The sequence below is a fragment of the Arvicanthis niloticus genome, chromosome 22, assembly GCF_011762505.2.
Source record: "Arvicanthis niloticus isolate mArvNil1 chromosome 22, mArvNil1.pat.X, whole genome shotgun sequence".
NCBI lineage: Eukaryota > Metazoa > Chordata > Mammalia > Rodentia > Muridae > Arvicanthis > Arvicanthis niloticus.
Genome location: NC_133429.1, coordinates 26,357,632 through 26,380,186, shown reverse-complemented (window position 1 = coordinate 26,380,186; position 22,555 = coordinate 26,357,632). Strand labels below are relative to the sequence as shown.

At 34.8% G+C, this 22,555-nt stretch overlaps 1 protein-coding gene across 2 annotated transcripts in view; it reads right to left on the bottom strand.

Moving 5' to 3' along the window:
• Positions 1-2,875: 2,875 nt before the first annotated feature.
• Slc6a15 (solute carrier family 6 member 15) overlaps positions 2,876-22,555 on the bottom strand; it is a 51,011-nt gene continuing 31,331 nt past the window's right edge. For both annotated transcript variants that reach the window (XM_076920111.1, XM_076920112.1), the window contains exons 6-12: positions 20,862-20,972; positions 16,833-17,074; positions 16,539-16,731; positions 12,749-12,941; positions 11,305-11,464; positions 5,507-5,669; positions 2,876-4,236 (exon numbers count right to left, since the gene is read on the bottom strand). In XM_076920111.1, coding sequence (XP_076776226.1) covers positions 3,865-4,236; positions 5,507-5,669; positions 11,305-11,464; positions 12,749-12,941; positions 16,539-16,731; positions 16,833-17,074; positions 20,862-20,972 — 1,434 coding nt within the window. In that variant the 3' untranslated portion in view covers positions 2,876-3,864. The remainder of the gene's footprint in view (positions 4,237-5,506; positions 5,670-11,304; positions 11,465-12,748; positions 12,942-16,538; positions 16,732-16,832; positions 17,075-20,861; positions 20,973-22,555) is intronic.

The window sequence follows — 22,555 nt, the reverse complement described above, 5'->3', positions numbered from 1 at the left end:
AAAGTTAAAGGAATATTGATTGAATTGAATCTACAATTATTTGGATAGAATTATCATTTTCATAATATTAATTCTACCAATCCATGAACATGGAAGTTCTTTCTATTTTTCTAGCACTTCTCTCAACTTCTGTGAAGATTTAAAGTTTTCATTGTAGAGGTCTTTTGTCTCACTGCTTAGGTTTATTCCAGGGTATCTTATCTTTTTTGACAGTGTTATAAACAGAAGTGTGCCTGTGATTTTTTTTTTTACTATGTTTGTCATTGTTTTATAAAAAAAAAATGTTATTTTTAATTTTTTCCTTGCATTGAAAATAATTTTTATCATATATCATAACTAACATTTCTTCTCTCTATTCTTCAATTCTTCCCCTCCCCTTTCATTCAAATTCATGCCCTTTTTGTCTCTCATTAGAAAATAAATGGGATTCCAAGGGATGATAATAAAGTAAGTATAATATGATAAGATAGAATAAAATCTAATACATCAGAAACATGAACAAAAAGAAGGAAAACAGCTATATTTGAGACAGGCACAAGGAAAAGATATCAATACAATGTCCTAGTCTTTCTTTCACAAACTCAGGAATCCCACAAAGAACACTATATGCAAAGGACTTGGAATTTAAAAACTATATATATATATATATATATATATATATTAAAGGTTAAGATAAAAATACCTTTTTATATTTACTTATTTGTGTGTGTGTGTGTGTGTGTGTGTGTGTGTGTGTGTGTGTTAAGAAGTCATAGTACAGAAGTGGAAGTCTCTTCATCTACTCTGTGGCTTCTTGGAATTAAGCTCATGTTGTCAGTATAGGCATCAATGTACTAAGACATCTCAACACAATTTTATCTTCCTTATCCTAAAGCTGAATGTAACCTATAAAGTAAATCACCACTTCCTAGTAGAAAAGGAGAGGCTCTTACATTTGTATTCTTTACATCTCCCTGACAACCTCCCTCTGCCAGTAATCTTGGGAGATACTAGAATGCATAGAAAATGAAAAGTTGATGGAGAGGGAACCCCATGATGTACTGTCCATGCTGATATCCATGATGGAGTGGGATTTGCAGTAATGAAGTTGTTGCAGTATACTCATGTTTCAATAAGTGACCCCCCCACCAATGTACTAGGAGCAAATACAATAAATTCATTGTTTTACCAACACAAAGAAAACTAATCATAAGCAAATGCTATTGTAAATTACGCAAATGTACAGAAACACAAATACATCTTTATTCAATTATGTTCCATAACCTGGTTATATTGTGACAATGTCTCCTACACTGAGACCCCAACCCCACTCCTAAGGGAAGTTCCTCTCACCATTCACATTATTTATAGCACCACAGTAAGGATTCTACCACTTTCAGTCTACTTTGTAGCTGCAAGGAGACATCCCTTACCTTTGCCACTCTATGATGTAAATTTAGGCCAAATCTTAAAGAGGTTATATAGAAAAACAATTAACTTCAAATTTTAGATTATAGAGAAAGATATTTTAAATTATTGCCTGTTGTTGCTACTGCTGTTGCTGCTATATACTACAGTCACTGGAAAAGGACAGATACAGCTCACACTGGCAATTAGGAATGAGTTAGCATATGATGGTTGTCTCTAGGTTTTATCATGTTGCATTGATTCAGTGTGTCTGAGAAGTGATGCCTCTTGTAATCAATTATTTATTTAGAGGCAGGGCATCTATCTAGCACTATGCCTATCTCTTTCACTATGTAGATAAGTTTGAATTTGAAATGCAGCAACACCTTTGCCTCATCTTCTGAGTACTGGGCTCACAAATAGGAACTACTATACATTGCTCAGACTTTTGTTGAATAGACACTGAAATCAAAGCAAGAACTGATCACATGGCAATATTAAATATGGGGATGTTTCATTTTGCTCTAACTTCTTGGCTAATGTTCCTTGTGTCTTTTGAGTAGAAGATAGAGATCTGTTTTTACTATAGAAAGGATCCCAAACTACAAACTTTTCAAGAAAAGAAATAAAATCATACCCTCACAGAGCTCCGTCTACGGCAACATCGTCTGAAAGACTGACGGTTTAGAAGCAGCATATGTGTACAGCAAAGGACCGAGAGATACAAAAAGCAGTGGAACATTACTTAGTCTTAAAAAAGCAAGATACTATAATCTGTGACTGCACAGAAGTATCTAATGATGTGAAAGAATTCAGAAACAGAAAGTCAAATATTACATTCTTTCACTTACATGTGTTTTTACTGTTGTTTTGTTTTGGTTTTTTTTTGTAACCAATGTAGTTGGAAATCAAGGGCAAAACAATAGGTTACCAACATCAGGGTAGGGAAGGAAGTGGAGAGACACAGACTTACAGGCATGTGTAACGAATGAATGAAAATGGGTAATCTAAATGATGGATATTAAAATGGCTGGTAAACCATTATAACTCATTGGCAGAGCACGTGCCTAGATTGCACAATATGCTGGGTTTAATATCTGGTAAGGGAAAGAAGGAAGGTAGAGATGGAAGAAATCTGATTATAATTACTAACATTGTACAAAATTATTTTATGTACATGTCCTGTTCTTTAGCCTACCATAGACATGAAACAGTTGAGGCACTCAACTGCATATACAGTTTGCTAGAAGCTATATGCATTTTTCCATGTTATGAGGCTACGTTAAAGTACCACTCAATTATTAAATTCTTGTTTATTTGTCTGGAAAGTGGTCTCAGCCCTGTGACTTTGTTAATCTGACTTGGAATGTGATGATTATTATTAAATGCTTAAGTCCTGCCTGAAATGCAGGACAATCTGAGAGGAGTTGTAAGAAGTATAATCCAGTTCAGGTGATTCAAGCAAAATCAATGAGGGAAACAAACACCGTTGTTTAAACTTTGTTTATTGGTAGGTTAAAATGTAATGCCATACAGTTTTAACAATCACTTAAAAAAGAATTTGTCTTTGCATAAAATGAAGCAAAACAGAAACATATGAAATCAAATGCTATCTTGCTTCAGGTTTTCAAATGAGCACTTAAGAGTCCTGATATGCATCTCTATACATTGCAAGTATATTATAGAAATATTCTATAAGTGATCTCAAAACCACAATATATATTCAGTAGGTTTTTAGGCACACGGCATAAGAAAAATGCAGTCTGCATAATTCTTGAGAGTATGGAGTTACTCCCTTCAATCATTTCCACACACTTATTTTACACAAAATATACAAGCCACCACATGAACCCTCAGTCACATCTGGACCTAACCTCTCTCTCATCTGGCATCAGTGCCTTCTTACTCTTTGATACTATTGCTCTATGCAGTTATCATATAAGAAAATACTTTGAAGTTTTCTCCAACTAAGTGCCTAAGAAGGTTTCAATGCTACCAAAATTAAGTACAGACTATCTACAGAACACACTCATGGAACTGTGCTGAGAGGCACCGGCTCTCACAACTGTTAGTGGTAATACTGGAACTTACTCTGAAGGCAAAATTATGAATGGTAAGATATACCAGGGATTTTTTTTTAATTGCCAATAATATTAAATCCAGAAATTATTAGAAACTGAGGTAACACCTGTTTTTTTAAGAGATAGAAATACTTGAAAATATGCCAAAGTGCTTTTTAAAAAAATCCTGGCAAAATATGACCTCAGTAGATGTAAGCTTTGTCTGCAATCATTTCTTTGCAAATGTAAACTGAGGATTGCTGTTCTTGAAACGGTCTTAAACTGTTGGGATTAAAGATCACAGCCATGGACACCTGAGATCACCTTGTGGTAAGTGAAGCCCAATGCTTCTCATGGCAGAACCATGAGAATGCTAGTTGATAAAAATTAACCAAACTCAACCCCTACTTTCCCTCAGCTACAAGTCAGACTCTGGCATATCTGGCATGTCTGCCATCAAATACCCAATCCCATAGCGTCCATTGGGAGCGGTGTCCAGTGTCGGGGAACCACTTTGTTTTCGATAAATATTTTTACCAAAATTTGGAGATGACATTTCACTTGGTATCTTTCCGTGAATGAGGCTTGCGTCGTCTCCTTCCAAATTCACAGGTTCTTTCAGGACTCTTCCTCTCTTATAGGTCACAGAGGCCAAGTTACCAGAACTATCGTCTATGAGGTTGCAGCGACGAATGATGAACACCACTGGGACAGGAAGTATTGCCAGCACCATCAGAGAGAAACAGACAACCATCCCCCACATCGGGTAGCTCAGAAAGTCTTCCGATGCCTGGTAAAGCCGGGGAAAGAATAAATGTCAGCTATCTTTCTAGGTGCTCATGTGAAGGAGTTGCATTGGTCTTAGGTTTATATGTTAAATTTTGGGATGACATTAAATCGCTTTCTCTGACTGACAGTAAGTAATGAAAGTAATATTCGACAAATTCAATGATTATAAATTTCAATCATTCATATTGTGGTTAGAATTCTCCACCGGCCATGTGAAGCTTGACAGAACCGGAGAATAAGTTAAAGGGGGAGTCATCTGGGAGAAAGACATACACATGCGCACGCGCGCGCGCGCGCGCGCGCGCACACAGACACACATACACAGACACACACACACAGAGAAGGAGAGGGAGACGGAGAGGGGGAAAAGGGGGAGGGGGAGGGGAGGGAATGGGAGGGGAGGGGGAGAGGGAGGAGACAGGGTGAGGGAGAGGAGATCTCCAATTCCTCAAAATGAATGCAGCTGCATCTGTTAGCCTAGAAAAACCCAAAAGAATTGAAAGTAATTCAGAAAACTTCTCAGTCACTGTTTTGGTGTATTTCATCACTACACAATAGAAATCTGTTGTGTGTACCACACAGTCTTTCAAAAATCTGAAAACCTAGACTTTGAAGTGCATCTGGTCCCAAGGGTTTTAATAAGGATAACAGGCTGGTCTGCGTTTCCATTGTGTTTTTTTTTTTTTTTATTTTGTAGAATTATTGAGCATTGCATAGTTAAAGTAAGCACACTGGTCTATAACAGCTAACACAGATCTCATGTTTGAGACAACGTGACAAGTGCCACCCTAAAACAGACCTTCTGTAGTGACTGCTCATAGACAACAAATGTAATAAATCCTTGATTCAGTATATGTGTAAATTATGTCGATATCACCAATACTTATTTTAAGTGTTGGAAGTAGCTGAAATGTAATGAATTTCTATAGAAAAATATTTCTGGAGGTTTTCTGATTCCTGAAGTCAAAAGCCGTGCAACCACTGTTCTTCAGTGATAAGATGAAGAGATCTGGTTTAATAATAAGCGAAAGAATGATGAGTCTCATTTGTTAAAGAACTTCACAGTGTGTAAGCATCACGGCTGTGGGAGGTACATATAATAAATCTTAGCATTCCCAAGCCAAATCAGTGCATTCAAAAGCAATAAATAAATAAACAATGAAATAAATAAATAAATAAATAAAAATTTACAGAGCAAATAAAATAAAAATAAAATACAAAGTGATGGCTATTTCCATTTTAAAATAATCCTTTCTTGTTTTGTGTTTTACCTTCTCCTTGATCCATGCATTATATCCAGGAGGACTTAATCCCATATTCACAATGCTAGCTATTAGCAATGTTAGGAGCATTAAAGGAGAAATGTATTTCCACATATAATAGTAATATTTGCTTGGAGCAAATCCTAACATATCTGTTAGGTCTTCTAGAAACCTGGGTAAAAAGAAAATATAATTATTCTTCCATCTTATCACATTTTCTTAATAACTGGACAGAAATCTACATTTATACATTTTAGTAAGTTTTGGACTGATCAAAGCTTCAAGGAATAGAGGGATAGCTCTGTGAACTAAGAGCCTACCATTCAAGCGTATGGGTGAAATTCAAATTCCAGCAACGCCAGGAAAAGCCAAGACCCAGGAATATGCATCTAAACCTCAGTGCTAAGGAAATGAAGACTAGCATATCCCATGGGCTTACTTGTCAGTTGGTCCAGCTGACATAGCAAGCCACTCAATTACTGAGAGACCCTTTCCAGAATAAATAGATATTAATTAATTAACAACAGGGATAGCAATAAAGTAGGAGAACCCAATGATAACCTCTGGCTTCACAAGCACAAGAACAGACATGCTTAACTTCAATATATGCATAAATACAACTATGCACAAATTCATAAGAAAAGATGATTTATATAGTGAATACTTACAAAATAAAATGAAGCTATTATTGTGCATAATATAAACCTTTGGCCAATTACTGAAGTGTACTATGGATGATTATCTATTTTATGAATGCAAAATGTTGCTATGTTAATCATCTTCATTATCATTTTACAAAAACAGCAATAATTCTGTGATATTAAATACCACCAATGGGTGTGTGTATATATTTTGGGAATTTTCACTGTTTTTATAGTAGTGTCTTTTCTGAAAGAATGTTCCCATTTTGTAGTTCATTGACATATCTCTCAACCCAACGTTATTCTTCAAGTTCCTCTCCTAGATTTTGTATTTTCCAAGGATTGTCTCTTATTTGTCCTATAGTTTCCCAGTGGCAACTGTATGAGGTCATTTCCATTTTCTTCTTCACAAAGCCACCTGTTTCTCTTACTATTCACAAATTAGCCATAAAAGCAGAATTGTGGTCATATTTACCTTTTTAGGTTTTCTCTGGCTATTATGCCATCATTTATAAGGGAAAAAAAGTCAGCCTTTTAGGTATACAGCACCAACACTGTAACAGCATACAATCACTGCAAGGTAGTCACCTTCCTTTCTGCTTAGAAAAAAAGTGAATCTTGCAGCAACCAAGATGACTGAGTGGGTAAAAGGTCTGGCCACCAATGGCCTAAATTAGGTCTCCAGAAACCACATAGTGGATGGAGAGATCAAGTACTTGAAAATGATGCCCTGGACCCCATAGGTACACTGTAGAATGTTTTTACACACACACACACACACACACACACACACACACACACACACACGAAAATGTAATGAAGTGGTAAATACATAGATTGATGAATGAAAGTGAGTTTTAACTGTCACCCACTAGTTCTTGTACTGACATTTCTTACAGATTTTCTAGGAATCGAACTCTAGATCTCTGGTGAATGCTACAGTGAGATCATAATAAATTTACTTACATTTTTTGACAACAGTAATTGTCAACAGTCGCTAGACTCAAATGTCAGTTTAGCCAAGTAAAAAATTAGTTTTTCTTTACTTTATTATAAACATATCTAGCTCTCAAATAATATTTGAAAATATATCTGTTGACAAGCATATTTTCATTAGAAATTATTTTGCTGTATCAAAATAAAGTTTTGCTTTTGTATGATCCTCAGTATACTTTTTAGCACTAAAACCTTAGAGATCTGATATTAGCTATTACATTTGCTTATGAAGAACTCACTGTGCCTTTCAACAATCACGTAATCAGTTATTTCAGATCAGTTTAATCAGTGTAGCTTTTGTATTTTTGTATTTATATATGTATATAATATATTAATATATAATGTGTATTACATATATGTAATACATAAATAAATATTAGAGAAAGATATATATTAGATATTCAATATATCATATATTAATATATATTATATATAAATATATTGTAAAAGAGCAACTTATATATCAAAAAACCAAATATACATTTGATATATGTTCATATATATCAGATATATACATATATATCAGATTTGGTAAAAATATAAAACTTTTATATTTTTGTAAAATATATAAAAATAGAAATTATTTTCTGTTGTCATATAGTCAACCAGTGTGCTTTCCTTTATGTTCCTTTTATTTTGAGCCTCATTTATGACATGTGTGCATTTTATGCACAATTATATCCTGACTTCCAACACTCTTGTTTTTAAATCTACTTTTTTCTCTATCCTAGTTTTGAATATTTAAATAATCCAAGATTTCATCCTTTTGAAGTATCCATCAGTTCTAAACCTTCACTTGAGTATCTTGTGAAATATTTTTAGTTCTTCGTTCTTTGCTGTGTCTCATTCCTTTATTTTCTCTGTTTTGAAATGAGTTACTATCCATGAGACTTGAGTACACATAAATAAATTCATTTTTATGGATTTTCAAGAGGGATGAATAAGGACACTTTCATTTTGGCGTTGTAATTGCTCAGACCTATGGGTTCTGTGCTCCTCCTCTCATTTATCTCTTCTTTCTTCTGGTGCTGTCCCAGAGTATGTCTATCCTACTAAATTAGTGGCCTCCTTCTCATTTTCTCCTCAGAGTAGAGTTTACTTCGGAAGGGAAGACTGCTTTGTTTATTTTTCTGAGATCACTTCATTCCCTCTCTCTCATCTTACTGTTTGAGCTCTTTGTAGTTTTTACAGTGAAGGATGGAGTCCAGGACATAGCATCCTTTGCTGCAATGAACTATAGATATTAAAAAAAGATGCTTGAAACATGGCTGTATGTTCTGTGCTGCTCTGCCCCACATATGGGCCACCACATAGGTCTTGAGGTACACAGTGACTTTGTCTCAACCCTTTATGAAGATTCATGAACGTATCTTCTTCCTAGAGGCTGTACATATTTGATTTCACTGTTATAGACAATGAAGAAATAAAAAAAAAAGAAAGGAAAAAAAGAAAAACTCAAATAACAAAGAGCTGTGCTGCCATCATTTCCAGATTTTTAGGATATTCCTTTTACATTTGCATTTATATTTACTGATATTTGCTATGTTCTTATACTTCAATATTTTCTTTTTCTGTTCTAAACTATTTGGCATCTCAAAAGTTTAGGTTTTAGATTATCTACTATTAATTTTCTACTGTCTTTCAACTATATGCATGGAGATCCAGGTAAAAAAACATGAAGTTACTGAGCTCCAGAAATCACAAATCACTGGAGATGAAAAGACAGCATTCAAAGCTGCTCCAAGATGTGAAAGAAAAACTAATTAAATTGGAAAATTCTTGCTTGAGAACTCTATACCTGAGCCTAAGATAAAATGTAATATTTGAAATCAACATATGTTATTTCAAATCACAATTCTACTATCTCTTAACACACATCTTTCTCTCTCTGAACTTCATTTTTGGTACTTCAATAAATACTATATCTACCTTGAAAGTACTGATAAAGTACTAAATGACATATACAGAATATACTATTTCATGCACAAACATTTTTTATCTACTTCCCATAGCTCGTTTGAGAAGTAATTATTTGGTTTGTGCATTCTATGGGTTTGGACAAAACCAAAACAACATATATATCCATTATTGTAATATCTGTTATAAGCATCCTTTGGGTTCATCTATACATCTGTCTCTACCTCCAACTGTTGTCAAGGGCTGCACTTGATTCTCAGTAAATAGTCTACAATAAATTGGCATCTGACAAGATGAAGTATTACCAAATACAGATTCTGTCTCTTAGAAATGCACATTTATATTTTCAACATTATTTTCATAGCTTGGTAGGAATTTATCTAGGATTGGATCATTTTTGATTCTCTAGATGGATGATTTATTCGTTCATCTGTTGAAAGACATCTTGACTGCTTGCAGCTTTTGATCTTTGTGAGTAAAGCTATGAACATTCATGTACAAGGTTTTTTTTTTAATCTGGAATATGTTGTCAACTCCTTTTACTAAGTATCAAACTGTGCACCTGATATACCATATGATAGGAGTATCTTTATTTTATCATAAGCTGGAAGAGTGTTTTTTGAAGTGTATGAACTATTTCATAGCTCCAACACAGCTTCATCAGAAATTAATGAGTGTTCCTTTAACTCTACGTTCTCAGCAATGCTTTTGTGCTGTTGGTTTTCTGAATGTCTTCCATTCTAGTAAATGTATAAGGATATCTCATTATTATCTTAATTTGAGGTTTTGGTATGTATGTAAATAAGCATGGTGTGCATGTATGTTTACATATCTGTATACACTTGTGTGAGTGTGTATGTATCCCAGGTGTTGACACTGTGTGTCTTTCTCAATCATTATATATTCAGCAGTGTCTTTCATTGAACTTTATTGTTTTGACTAGCCAGCTTACTCAAGATCTCCACCTCTATTTGCTTTGTGAAGGGATTATGGGCAGGTCACCACATCCAACTACATTTTTCACATTGGTTCTAGGAATCTGAACTTTAGTCTTCATGCTAGCTGTAAGTACTTTGCTCACTAAACCATCTCCCCATTCACCATAATCTCCATGCATTTCCATGACCCAGAATGTTTTTCAACTACCATTAAAGCATGAGGTTTTATTTACTTGTAATATTTCCATTGCTACTTGTAATGCATGAAGCATGATTGTTAAATGAAATTTCCTATTCTTCCTAACTTGTAGCTTTGGGCAATAATAAGTAAGACATTCTGAACTTTGTCAAAATACTTATTCAATAGTAATAATATATTTGATGTCACCTAAGAGAACTCTAGTCTTTATCCAATGTGCACTTTACACAAGATTCTCATCAATTAATCTGTATGTCAGGTAGAGACAAACATTTTAACATTTAAAATGAATTATATTGAATAAATATTTCAAAGATTACTTTTCCATAGATATGAGCTTGATGTTTTATTTCATATTAAGTTTACATTCTTTTCACATAAAAAGTGTGTAATTGAAATTTAGATATACAGAGAATTCAGTTAATTACATTTGAAGGTTTTGTGCAGCAAATTATATATGTATCTCAAAATAAAACAGACCATTTTCCCAATTCTATCTGATACTATAAACCCTTTACTCAATCTGTGTCTCTGTTTTTCTCTCTGTCTCTATCTATCTATCTATCTATCTATCTATCTATCTATCTATCTATCTATCTATCTATCATATCTCTCTCTTTGTGTGTGTGTGTGTGTGTGTGTGTGTGTGTGTGTGTCCCTCTCCACTTCTCATAAAAATTCAACAAAGTAACTAAGGCATGAGCTTTAGACAGAAGTGGGAAATCCGTGAAGCACACATCTGCTGCTAATTGGGTTATAATTGAGTAAGGTACCTCCTGTTTCTCTTATTTTCACCCGTATATGAAATCAACAACAAGACAAAGAAACTTAAGTTTCCTGTAACATATGAAATACTTATCAAGTGTGAAGTCACTCTTTGATAATCAGAATTAATCCAATGTTTAGAATTCTAGGCAACCTTACACTGTATTCAGTTCTCAGCCATCATCCACAGGGGGAGAACACCTCAGTAAACTACCCGATAAACAAAAGACTGTGAAATATGACTAGGTGAAGATTCATCTCTTTCCATTTCTCGTCCCTTTTAGATGAAATATTGATTGAGCTTTTCAAAATAGAGCTGAAAAATAACTACTTGCAATCAGGTATACTCACTTATCTATGCCATAAACGAAGCTTACGGCAATATTCTCCAAGATGACCACAATTAGCAGAGGCAACGTAGCAGAATAATCATCAAACATTGTAACGAAGTAATTTCCAGAGCGCTGCACAAACATCAAGCCAATACAGAATGCCAGGAGGCAACAGATAACTAAAGAAAAGAAGTTAAAATAAAAATTAGCTTCTCCTCAAAGCCCAGTCTTTCTGTGATTATAAAAAGATTATATTCAAATAACATTTTTCAATTTTTATAATTTTTGTACATGCTAGCTTGTCTGACTCTATGAAAAATTACATGTTGGGAGTCGTGTCACACATGGCTAACCCCTACTAAATTTAAAAGTACATAACTCATATCTTTAATTCTATGAAATCCCACCTACCAAGTGCAAATAATAACTGATGGAAATTGTATAAAAAAATTTTAAATACATATTCATACACTATATTTATTATTAATAGAAAAGTGACCTTCCAGGCAGAATGTAGACATAGGTGCTTACTTCATTTATTAAGCTTCTGTAGTTTTCAAATTCCTATGCAATTATGAATTACTAATGAGCATAGTGGTGCTTATAATGAGATTACCAAATGTACATACTTTCATGTTTGACTCAAATATTATTATCAGTAAAGTGTAACAGAGTGATAATTCAATCAGAAAAAGCATCACCACCAACCCATATTTACATAGTTATCTTGCCTAAACAGCTTGAGTATGCAAAACGAAGTGATGGGTGAAGCCTGAATAGTCTGATTATCTAAGCAACAACTAGAAAAAAATATTTAAAACTTATTTACTCCTTAACATCTATGAAATAAATTCATAAACTTAGGGACAATTGCTATTAATATAAAAACTTACCGATACATTTGTAACCATGTGACTTTTCCACACAACTTAAAGCCATTATCTTAGGCTTCTTGGCACTTAATATAAATAAACAATGACTATATTACACTTCTTAATCCCCTTTTAACACAGACAAGTAAAATTAAAAGCAGCAAAGTATACCTCTCTCTACTTCCTCTTTGTGGATCCGACATGAATTCTCTCAGCTGCTGGTCCAACTGTCTGCCCCCTCAGTGTCTCTAACCTGCTTAAAGTGTCAAACCCAAATAAATTTTTTTCTTCTATAAGTTGCTTTAAACATGGTGCTTTATCACAGCAGTTGATAAGTAACCAATATAGGACAGAAATACAAACTATGTTTTGGAGAAGATAGAAGTGTAAATGTAACTTATATTAAGTATACCCTTTGTCTTAAAATAAATAATACACTAAAACAATTATACCTACCATTGTATTATTATAAATTATAATCTATTGTCATATAGATATTAATAATACCCAAGAGATAACACAGTCCAATTGCAGTCTTTAACCTCTCACCCACATAAATGGACTACATTGAAGTCAAGAGTAAAATCTCACCAGTGAGTATTTCCTTCCTCACTTTGAATGTGTCCACAATAGGAGTGATGATTCCTTCAATGGTTCCAAACATGCTCCCGAGCCCGAGATTTATCAGCATGAGGAAAAACATCACTGACCAGAAGGGAGATGCAGGGAAATGTGTCATAGCCTCCGTAAATGCAATAAAAGCCAAGCCAGTGCCCTGCACAGCCTGCGGAACACAGAAGAGAGCAGCACTAACCAAGAGCAAGATCCGGAGATGATGCTTCTCATCAGTGAAGGTGGGGAAAGCACTATGTAACGAAAACAAATATGCTAACATATTCTCTCTCTCTCTCTCTCTCTCTCTCTCTCTCTCTCTCTCTCTCTCTCTCTCTCGTTTTTGAGACACGGTTTCTCTGTATAGCCCTGGCTGTCCTGGAACTCACTCTGTGGACCAGGCTGGCCTCGACCTCAGAAATCCGCCTGCCTCTGCCTACCAAGTGCTGGGATTAAAGGCGTGCGCCACCACCGCCCAGCTGCTTTATTTCTCAAATCATGTTCCATTCCCTGGACACGGATAATATCGAGTAACCAAAGAGTGAAATACGGTTCAGCGTTGCTGAGCAAAATGTACAATTATATGACATTGTTCATTATTTCAAACATTCTAGAATAATATAGTGCATTAATAAGTATGTGGTATTGTTAATTTTGTAGGGCTTGTGAATATAAATATTGATTTGCTGTAATAAAAATCAAACAAAATATAAATGTATGTATGCAAATATGTCTGGCCTATGAAGTAGCTTACTTAATTAGAATAAAGAGAACAGATAATGTGAAGAAGGATAAGAATTTAATATGAAGAAATGCAAAGAATAAAATGAGTTCCTGGATTATAGAATATCAATTTTCAACCATTAAAAGAATCCATTTCAAAGAAAATTAACTAAAAACACATTTTTGGTCCCTCTGTTTGCCTGTGTTTTGCTTTTCTGTTTGTTTGGTTTTGGTTTTGGTATCTAATTAGAAAGAGATGAAAGAGCATGGGGTTGGGTGGGAAGTGAATGGATGATGGGTGGGAAGTGAATAGGAGATGGAAGGGGCTCAAGGAAAGAGATGTGAATAGAATGCACTGTATGAAAATACATCTTTTCCTCATGCTGGGTGCCTCCTCCAAGCTAAATATGAGAGCTTTTGCCTTATCTAGTTTGTTTTATACTGTATGATCATAATCTCTTAGAGACCTGCTATTTTCTTAAGAGGAAACTTGAAGGGAGTGAATCTGGGGGAGAGGTGAGGTGGCTATAGAAAAGGGTGTTGGGAGAGGTGGAGGGAGGGAAAACTGTGGTCAAGATATATTGTATGAGAGAATATGTTTTCAACAAAACAATATTTTAGAATAAAAAACACATTTTTCAATAAAATATCTATTTAATATGCATCTTATCTAAATCTAACATGCCTATATTCTAATATTCAGAAAAAAAATTGAGGTTAATGTGCTATCTTTTATAATCACAGAAACTGTTAGAGAAAAAGGTTTGGAGAAACACACCAATTATTAGTATATACAAAGACTTTTTAAATAGGACTGCATTTGCACACCAAATGATGGCAACAACTGAAAGCATAACTATCAGGAAGTTAAATTTGTATGTAAGAAAATAAACAGTCAAGTGACTAGATATGTTACAGATGAGAGACAGTCTGCTAGCTATAGGACTGAGCAATGATTAATATTTACAATATGCCAAAACTGTTAGCTACTACATAACAAGAGTGAAACAGCCCAAGAAATAAATGAGCTAATTAACTAAGCATATTTCTCGAAAGATGAAGTATAAATAAGCATATTCAAAGGGCTCAGCTTCATTAACCATCTAAGAAATAAAGATGAAAACTATATTGAGGTTCCGTCTGATTAAAGTCAGAATATCAGTCATTATGAAATCAGAATAAAGACTGGTGAAACTGTGGAGAAAAGGAATTAAATCCACCACCACTAGGAATGAAACTACTCCAATCTTTATGGAACCCACTAAGAAATTTTCCCTAAAAATGAAACAGATATATGGTAAAGTCCAGCTGTACAATGCTTGGTATTCACTCATAGAGCTCCAAGTCGGTGTATCACATGCATACTTGCACATTAGTTATTGTAGAACTATTGACAACAGCATAGTTGTGGAACCATCCTAGGTATCCATCAAAGAAAGGAATGGCAGATACAATGTCCTATCTATACCTGATGAAATTGTTTGAGCCATAAAGAGAAGAGTCATGCTTTTTCCAGAGAAGTGTGTGTAACTGGAGATAATAACATCAAGCAGATTAATCATTTCCAGGAAGACTGACCTTGATGGTTTCTCTCATTTGTGAATCCTAAGTTTTGTGTGTGTGTGTATACATATGCATATACATGTTGTATATTCAAACATATTCATGTATGTATATATATATACAAATGTGTGTATACATATATACATTTATATGTGTGTGTGTGCAATTAGAGAAAAAAGCGGCCCATTTATTCATTTCATTTTTGATTCTTGTTATTTAGTAGTTAACACTCTTTGCAAATTTCTGAGTTTTTCTTACTTTGTTTTATAGTACACATATACCCATATTTTCATATATATATATATATATATAAAGTTTTATATACATGAAAAAATAAGCAACATGGCCAGAGGAAAACAGAGCAGGAAGAAGATTATGTACTGGAGGAATAAAACTTCCCAACAATACATGTTCTTATGCACTGTGTACAATTAATATCCATCCATGTGAAAAAAAATTTAGTGCAAAAACGAGGCCATGGGTCAGTGAGGGAAATGTTTGTTACACAAATATGAGACTCTCAGTATAGATTCTCAGCACCTGTATAAAAGTCAGGGCTGCTGCCATGTATCTATAACTGCAGCACAGGGGAGAGGGTTTGGTGGCACACAGCCAACACAAGCAGATCTCTGTGAATTACAGTATCACATTACAGGCACATTGAGAGACTCGGTCCCAAGCCACAGAGAAGGGAAGTGATGAATGAACAAATCTGAGAGCCCATGGCCTCTCTACACACACTCACAGAGATAGTGTCCTCACATGCCTATCCTACCCTACACACACACAGTGACACATCTCATTAAAAAGTAAAACTCTAAACCAGGTGAGTGCGTTATTTCACTAATTCAACAGATGTCAAATTATTTTAATTTTGAAAACTTAGAAATTATATTTTTTTTAGAACTCAAGATCATCAAAATTACTTATGGCTTTAACCATAGTATGGGATCTTTACATTGTGTTCCAGGCCTAGTTAACTGTCCTACTCAAAATGACTAATGGCCAATTTCTATCTTCCTATTTGGAAATATAAGCAAACATTAGCAACCAACAGAAGAACATTAATTGCTTTCCCCCAATTTATTATTGATTAAAATAAATTATAATCTAAGAAAAATATATAACCAGAATTTATTTAACTGAACTGTCAAAATAACCAAAATTATCATTCATTCGTCAAAAACTCAGGAATCAAAATTCAAATTCGGCACTAATTTTTTTTTTAGAGAAATCTGTATCAGATTAGTCTTCAATCTGGAGTAGATATTAACTTATTTATGCTAAGACTGCATAGCAGTGTGACTCAATCAATGAGACTGTTTTTTAAAATAATGAAAACCTTTGTAAGTAAACATATACTCTGAGAATTTAGAAACTGCATCCCCAGACCTTTGCACTCCCCTTTCCTGAAGAAATCTTCAGATGAAGCATACTTTAACTAAATGATAATTCTTTGACTGCTAAGACATGGCCTACTAACTTTATTTAGCTCATCTTCAATTTGACAGGCGTTGAGATGAAGAAAACCAAACTCCTCCTCCTTCACTTTTTGAATGATGTCGTAAACTAAACGATAATCTTCCGCCGTGACAGCTGAGAGGTTGATGTGATGGGGAATGACATCCCAACTAATGTTTCCCATTTTTAAGAGTTTCAAGATCATCTCAGAGTTTCTGAAAAGTACAACAGATGGAGAATGAGCACCCGGGTTCTTTTATCCATATTTTATAGAGAATTATGGCATGAAATGCTAGTGGAGATTAATTATCCATACTGTGAAATGCATTTTTCATTTACGATATTGGCTTTGAACCCCAGAACTGCAAACACCACCAGTGTTGCCAGGACTGAAGTGAAGAAGTTGATGAAAGACACAAGGACAGCATCGAAGTGGCAGTTGTTATCTCTCTTGTTGTAACTCGAAAACGCGATGACTCCACCAAATCCCAAACCCAAGGCAAAGAAGACTTGAGTAGCTGCCTCTCTCCAAACCTTGGGCTCCAACATCATTTCAAGCTGTTTGAAATTGATGAGAACAGAAATAAGTAATAAGTCCTAGTTCTGAGCAATTCACTTATATGAAATAGACCATATAAATAAATATATATATAATTACTTATTATACCATTTTGTATATTATATATTATATAATATATAATTATATATTATATGTATATAATTATATACATATAATTATAATATATATAATATATTGCATATATTATATGCATATATTATATATATAATTACTTATTGCACCATTTTGTATAACATTTTGGTGATATGTATGTTATACAAAATGGTGTAATAAGTAATTATAACTATATTTTCTAGGAAAGCAGCAGCTAGGAATGTAACAGGAAATAGTATCTATCAAGCTCTTACATGGAGATCTACTTAAAAAAGAACTTGTCAGTGTTTTCTTAAAAATCATCACAGAAGAGTATGACAGAAAAAATTACTAGTCTTTGCTAATTCCCCATTATATATCTTTCTTTGTCTTTTCCAAAGCATAATAAGCCAGTTTCCAGGACAAGGGAAATAGTTCATTCACATCACCATTCTCTCAAATTTTGAGTTTTCTGATGAAAATCTATTAATGGAGCTAACCAGTATATAATTGGTAGGATTTGGCTGTCGCTGTACCTCTCAATTGGTGTTGTTCATTCATTTTAATGAGAGTCATTTCTTTGAAAATTGAAGAAAGTCTATTGCATCATTAGTGCTCTGAATATATAAACAAGTTCTATAAGGCCATGCTTACTTCTCTGAAAAATCATCAAACCTTTCCAGAATGTAATAAAATAGTTAAAGAAAAAAAACTAACATTATCTACAGCTGACATGGACCTCAGTAGATATTTGCATTAATTTCCAGTCACAAAACAATGCTTACTTGATATTTGTTTCTCTTTTTAACATTAAGGTCAAATTGTTTTTATTGAGGGTAATGTCAAGGGGCAATGCTAGAAATATGGAATTTACCAAGTTTCAGATCATGTTGTGATTAAGTAATTTAATAAAAGCAAGCCAGGTCAAATAGTAGTCCTCTGAATTCAGCTTTCTTCAGTAGAAGGAGTAAAAACAATATCATCTCCACAGTATCAGCCAAATTCTAATTGTCCAATATTAATAGTTCATGCAAACTATAAGTGGCAAACACAGATAAACACTTTTCATGTTCTTCCCCGGTTTAATATTAACTGGAGCACATGTAGTTGTTAAAACTATTATCTGAGGCTTTGTAAAGATGAGAAACAAGACCAACAGTACACAGCAGGTCAGAGGCAGAAATAAATAGTAATATATGTGACTTCTAAAACTCCCACATTTCCTCAGATATTGAGACGTAGTGTTTCAGTTCATTTTAATTAGCATTAATTTTAATTATTCTTAATAGTTTATAGATTATTATCAAATATAATTATTGTATTCATAATGTTAGCAATTAATTAATATGCACACATTGTTTATGGAGTATCTCTATGTTGCTGATCTGTAACATTTCCAGGCTTAATTCCAAATACATTGACCTGTCTATCATGAAATTACCACTAGATGGCAGGAAAGAGACATTTCCAAAGATTTCATTTAGCCTGCATCCAAATTGAATTTCCACTCGCTGTTTCTGGGTAGTGTGTGTGCTTGGTCACTTTCTTTCCTCCATAAACTATGTAAATTAAAAATAACATATACTCAATTGTGGTAGCTCATGCCCACGACCCTAGAACCTAGGAGGCTGAAACAGGAGACCAAGACCATAGGATTGATGCCAGTCTGAACTAAGTAGGAGACTATCAAGAATGATGGAAAAGAAACAAAACATATACTGTAATTATTATAATTTTTATAGTATCACATGAGACCAGTGGTTCTCAGCCTTCCTAATGCTGCAACCCTTTAATACAGTTCCTCATGTTGTAGTATCTTTCAACCATACAATTATTTTTGTTGCTACTTCACAACTGTAATTTTGCTACTGCTATGAGTCATAATATAAATATTTTTGGAGATCGAAGTTTGTCAAAGGGGTTGCCACCCACAGGTTGAAAACCACTGCCCTAGAGTAAACTAACACCATTTCATTAATGGTAACTGGAAAGTGAGCTGAAAAGGAAAGAAAGAGAGAGAGAGAGAGAGAGAGAGAGAGAGAGAGAGAGAGAGAGAGAGAACAGGGAGGGAAGGAGAAAGTGAGAAAGGGAGGGAGGGGGAGAAAGGGAGGGTAGGAGGGAAGGAAGGAAAAGGAAAAGGAAGGAAAGAAGGGGAGGGGAGGGGAGGGGAGGGGAGGGGAGGGGAGGGGAGGGGAGGGAAGGGAAGGGAAGGGAAGGGAAGGGAAGGGAAGGGAAGGGAAGGGAAGGGAAGGGAAGGGAAGGGAAGGGAAGGGAAGGGAAGGGAAGGGAAGGGACTAGAATTTTTACATGGATCCTTAGCCGAAACTAAAAACGTTAATTTATACTGACATTTTAAATGCTAGTTTCATTTAAAAGGTTACATCAGTTCTAAAATACCTACTAAAATCAAACTGCAGAACTGTGTGACAACCAGTTGTGAGCTTAGAGAGTAGTTTTCAGAAGTTTACCCAGAAGAATGAGTTACATTGATCTCAGAAAACATTTTCTTCAATGTTCCGAGTATAAATAGTTTTGGTTATTAAGTATGCAAGGCATGAAGTGGATTTTAATTCTAAGGTGGCTGAAGTCTATGAATTGAAAGCAGTGTTCACCGAAAGTTCTGAAGGGCACCAAACATTAAAGAGCACTTTTGAACTACACAAGAAAACCAGACGCCCACATCAGCAGTTTTGCTCCTACAAAATGAATACAAACTCAGAACCAGACATGCAAAGAACACAGCTTCTTTTACTTCCTAACAAGGCAGCTGACAAAGAATTCTACAGAAGCTAATCCTTTCTGCTTCCCTGCTTACAGGACCACCCCAGCTCCACATTCATCCTTCATCTTATGACTTCCTTACCAGAGTGTTAACGAGTTAATGATGAGCTGATACCTTCATTTGGTGAATCACAAAAACACATACACTCCCAAACCTATATCTGTTTTCTGTTCAGTTAAAAATAACAGGGCATGATTAAGTCTGCAAGTTCTTTATGAGTAACCAGGGTCAAGATGCACAGTAATAAGCTTAGATCTACTTCGTAGAAAAGCGGTATGAATTTCACACTCTCTATGAATCTAACGGAAATTTTCCTGAAATATGCGTGTGTGTATAAAGACTCCCAAGTGTACCATTATAATTAAGATTCCAGAGGGGTTAAAACATTCCCCAGAAAACACTACTTCTCTATGAGACAATACTCTGGGGAAAAGTCAGATCATTACCCAGAGCCTGTGAATTTTAGATTATCGGTTACCTGCAGACACTCAGGAGGTTAATATTTTTATTAGTTCTTCTAGCAGGAAGATACTGTTATTGATGTTGAAAATGATCAGTTAGATCCTCAAGTTGGATATGAACCCCTCAACTAGAGTGTGATGGGTAAATGTAGATCAAAGTGTCCCAAATTTATCCATGTAAAAACCATAAGCTATTTCATTTAAAAAATGAATTTTCACATGTAAATAATGACAATCTTACTCATGAACCAGAATAGTAGGTTTTAAAAATCAAAAGTGGAGCCAATTGGAAATACAGAAAGGCCACCTTTCTGGAGTGGTTAACATACTGTATTTACATTTAGAAATATTTAGAAATCTAAATATATTGATGTTAAAACAATTGACCCTTAAGCATAGCTATTGGGGATATTTTTACAATAAATGTAATGGAAAGTAAGATATACATACCTTAGGGGTGAACATGTGTCGGATACCATCAATTGAACCATTTAAAAGGAGAGATCTTATTAGGAAACATATAAGTACCACGTAGGGGAACAGAGAACTAAAATACATGATCTGAAAACAAAGAGATATGGCAACAGGTGAGACAGACTAGTCACCATTCTTAATAGTTATAACTACACTCTTGATAGCCCTTGTTTGTTTAACACTATTGAAAACAACTCCTAAAGTCACTTTTTAAGGAGACTGTTCTGGATTCAGCCTTCTTTAAAATATTAGAGACGGAAGTCTTTGTTTAGACTGATTCATATTATATATGTTTATAGGGAGCAGCACAATTCAATATACGTAGAAAACGTTTAACAACAATTTGAAAACAATATTTTGATGTGAACCTTTAAATTCTCCTCTTGTAATTATTTTAGGATGAGCCGTAAAATGTCCTAAACAATATCTACCCCAGTGTGGGGCAGAATGCTAGATTGTGTTCTTCCTTTTGACTTTTGGTTGCCATTGTCCAACAGATTTTTATCCTTCTTTCTCTCCCCTACCTCTAGAATAAACACTTTTATGCCCTCTAGCATCCAGACAGAGCACTAAGAGTTTATCTTTCTCTTTGTGGTTTACTTCACCTGTTATGCTTAATATATATTTCTGTAAATGACAGGACTTCATTCCGTTTAATGGATGGATAATAAGCAGTGTGTGTGTGTGTGTGTGTGTGTGTGTGTGTGCAGAATTTTTTAAAATATATAAAATGTTTATCATCTATGCTGCTTCAAATAGCAGGACTGAATTCTACACAATGGCTAAATAATATTTCATTATGTGCCCGCACAGAGAAACACTGACTTACTTTTCCTTCTGCTAGTGCAGAAATATGGTGTAAAGATGAATGGTGCTGCTTGTTTGTAATGCATATTTAAAAGCAATATTTAGGAAAGAAATGTCATGAATTTCCTAACAAGTACTGGCTAATGTTTCACACACATTTTGAGCTATGTTTCACGGTGAATCCATAAAGCTCCCAATGTACTGAGTAATTTGTATGCATCACATTCACTGTAAATCCTTTAACCAATTGTTTCTGCAATGTTTGCCTCTGAGGAACTCAGCAAATTGCTATCTATCATCCAAAGGAAACATTTTACCCAGGCATTAAGTATCTTTTTGAAATATCCACGTGGGGGTCTAATATATTTAAAAGATCCCCACTGGAAAAGCAAACTTCTGAAATTTCCCTCCAAGCTATGGCCCCTCCATTTCAGAAAATAGCCCTAGACACCCAGTTGCTGAAGTCAAAGATGCATAGATTTCCAAGACGATGTGCAATATGTTCACGGTTTCTAGATCAGCACCCCGGCTGTGTTGTTTTCTGCTAAATGCAACCTAAGTGTCTCTAATAGCATTGAACAAATTGCTAATTGCTCCCTCATCTCTGCAAAGCATTAACCTGATATATTTTCTTGCTGCAGAGCCCAGGCCCTCAAGCTTTTGCCACCTGGTAGGCTCAGCGGGACCAACTTACTGCCTGCTTCTCTTCAGTAGTCACAGAACCATCTTCACCCAGAAGTCATCCTGAGCACCCCAAGACTACTTTTACCAAACTGAATCCACCATCTGCTGTCACTTCTGCCAAAGTAGAGGTGATGTCACCTTGGAGATATCACCATTAGGGACAGTTTTGCTTGTGGCAT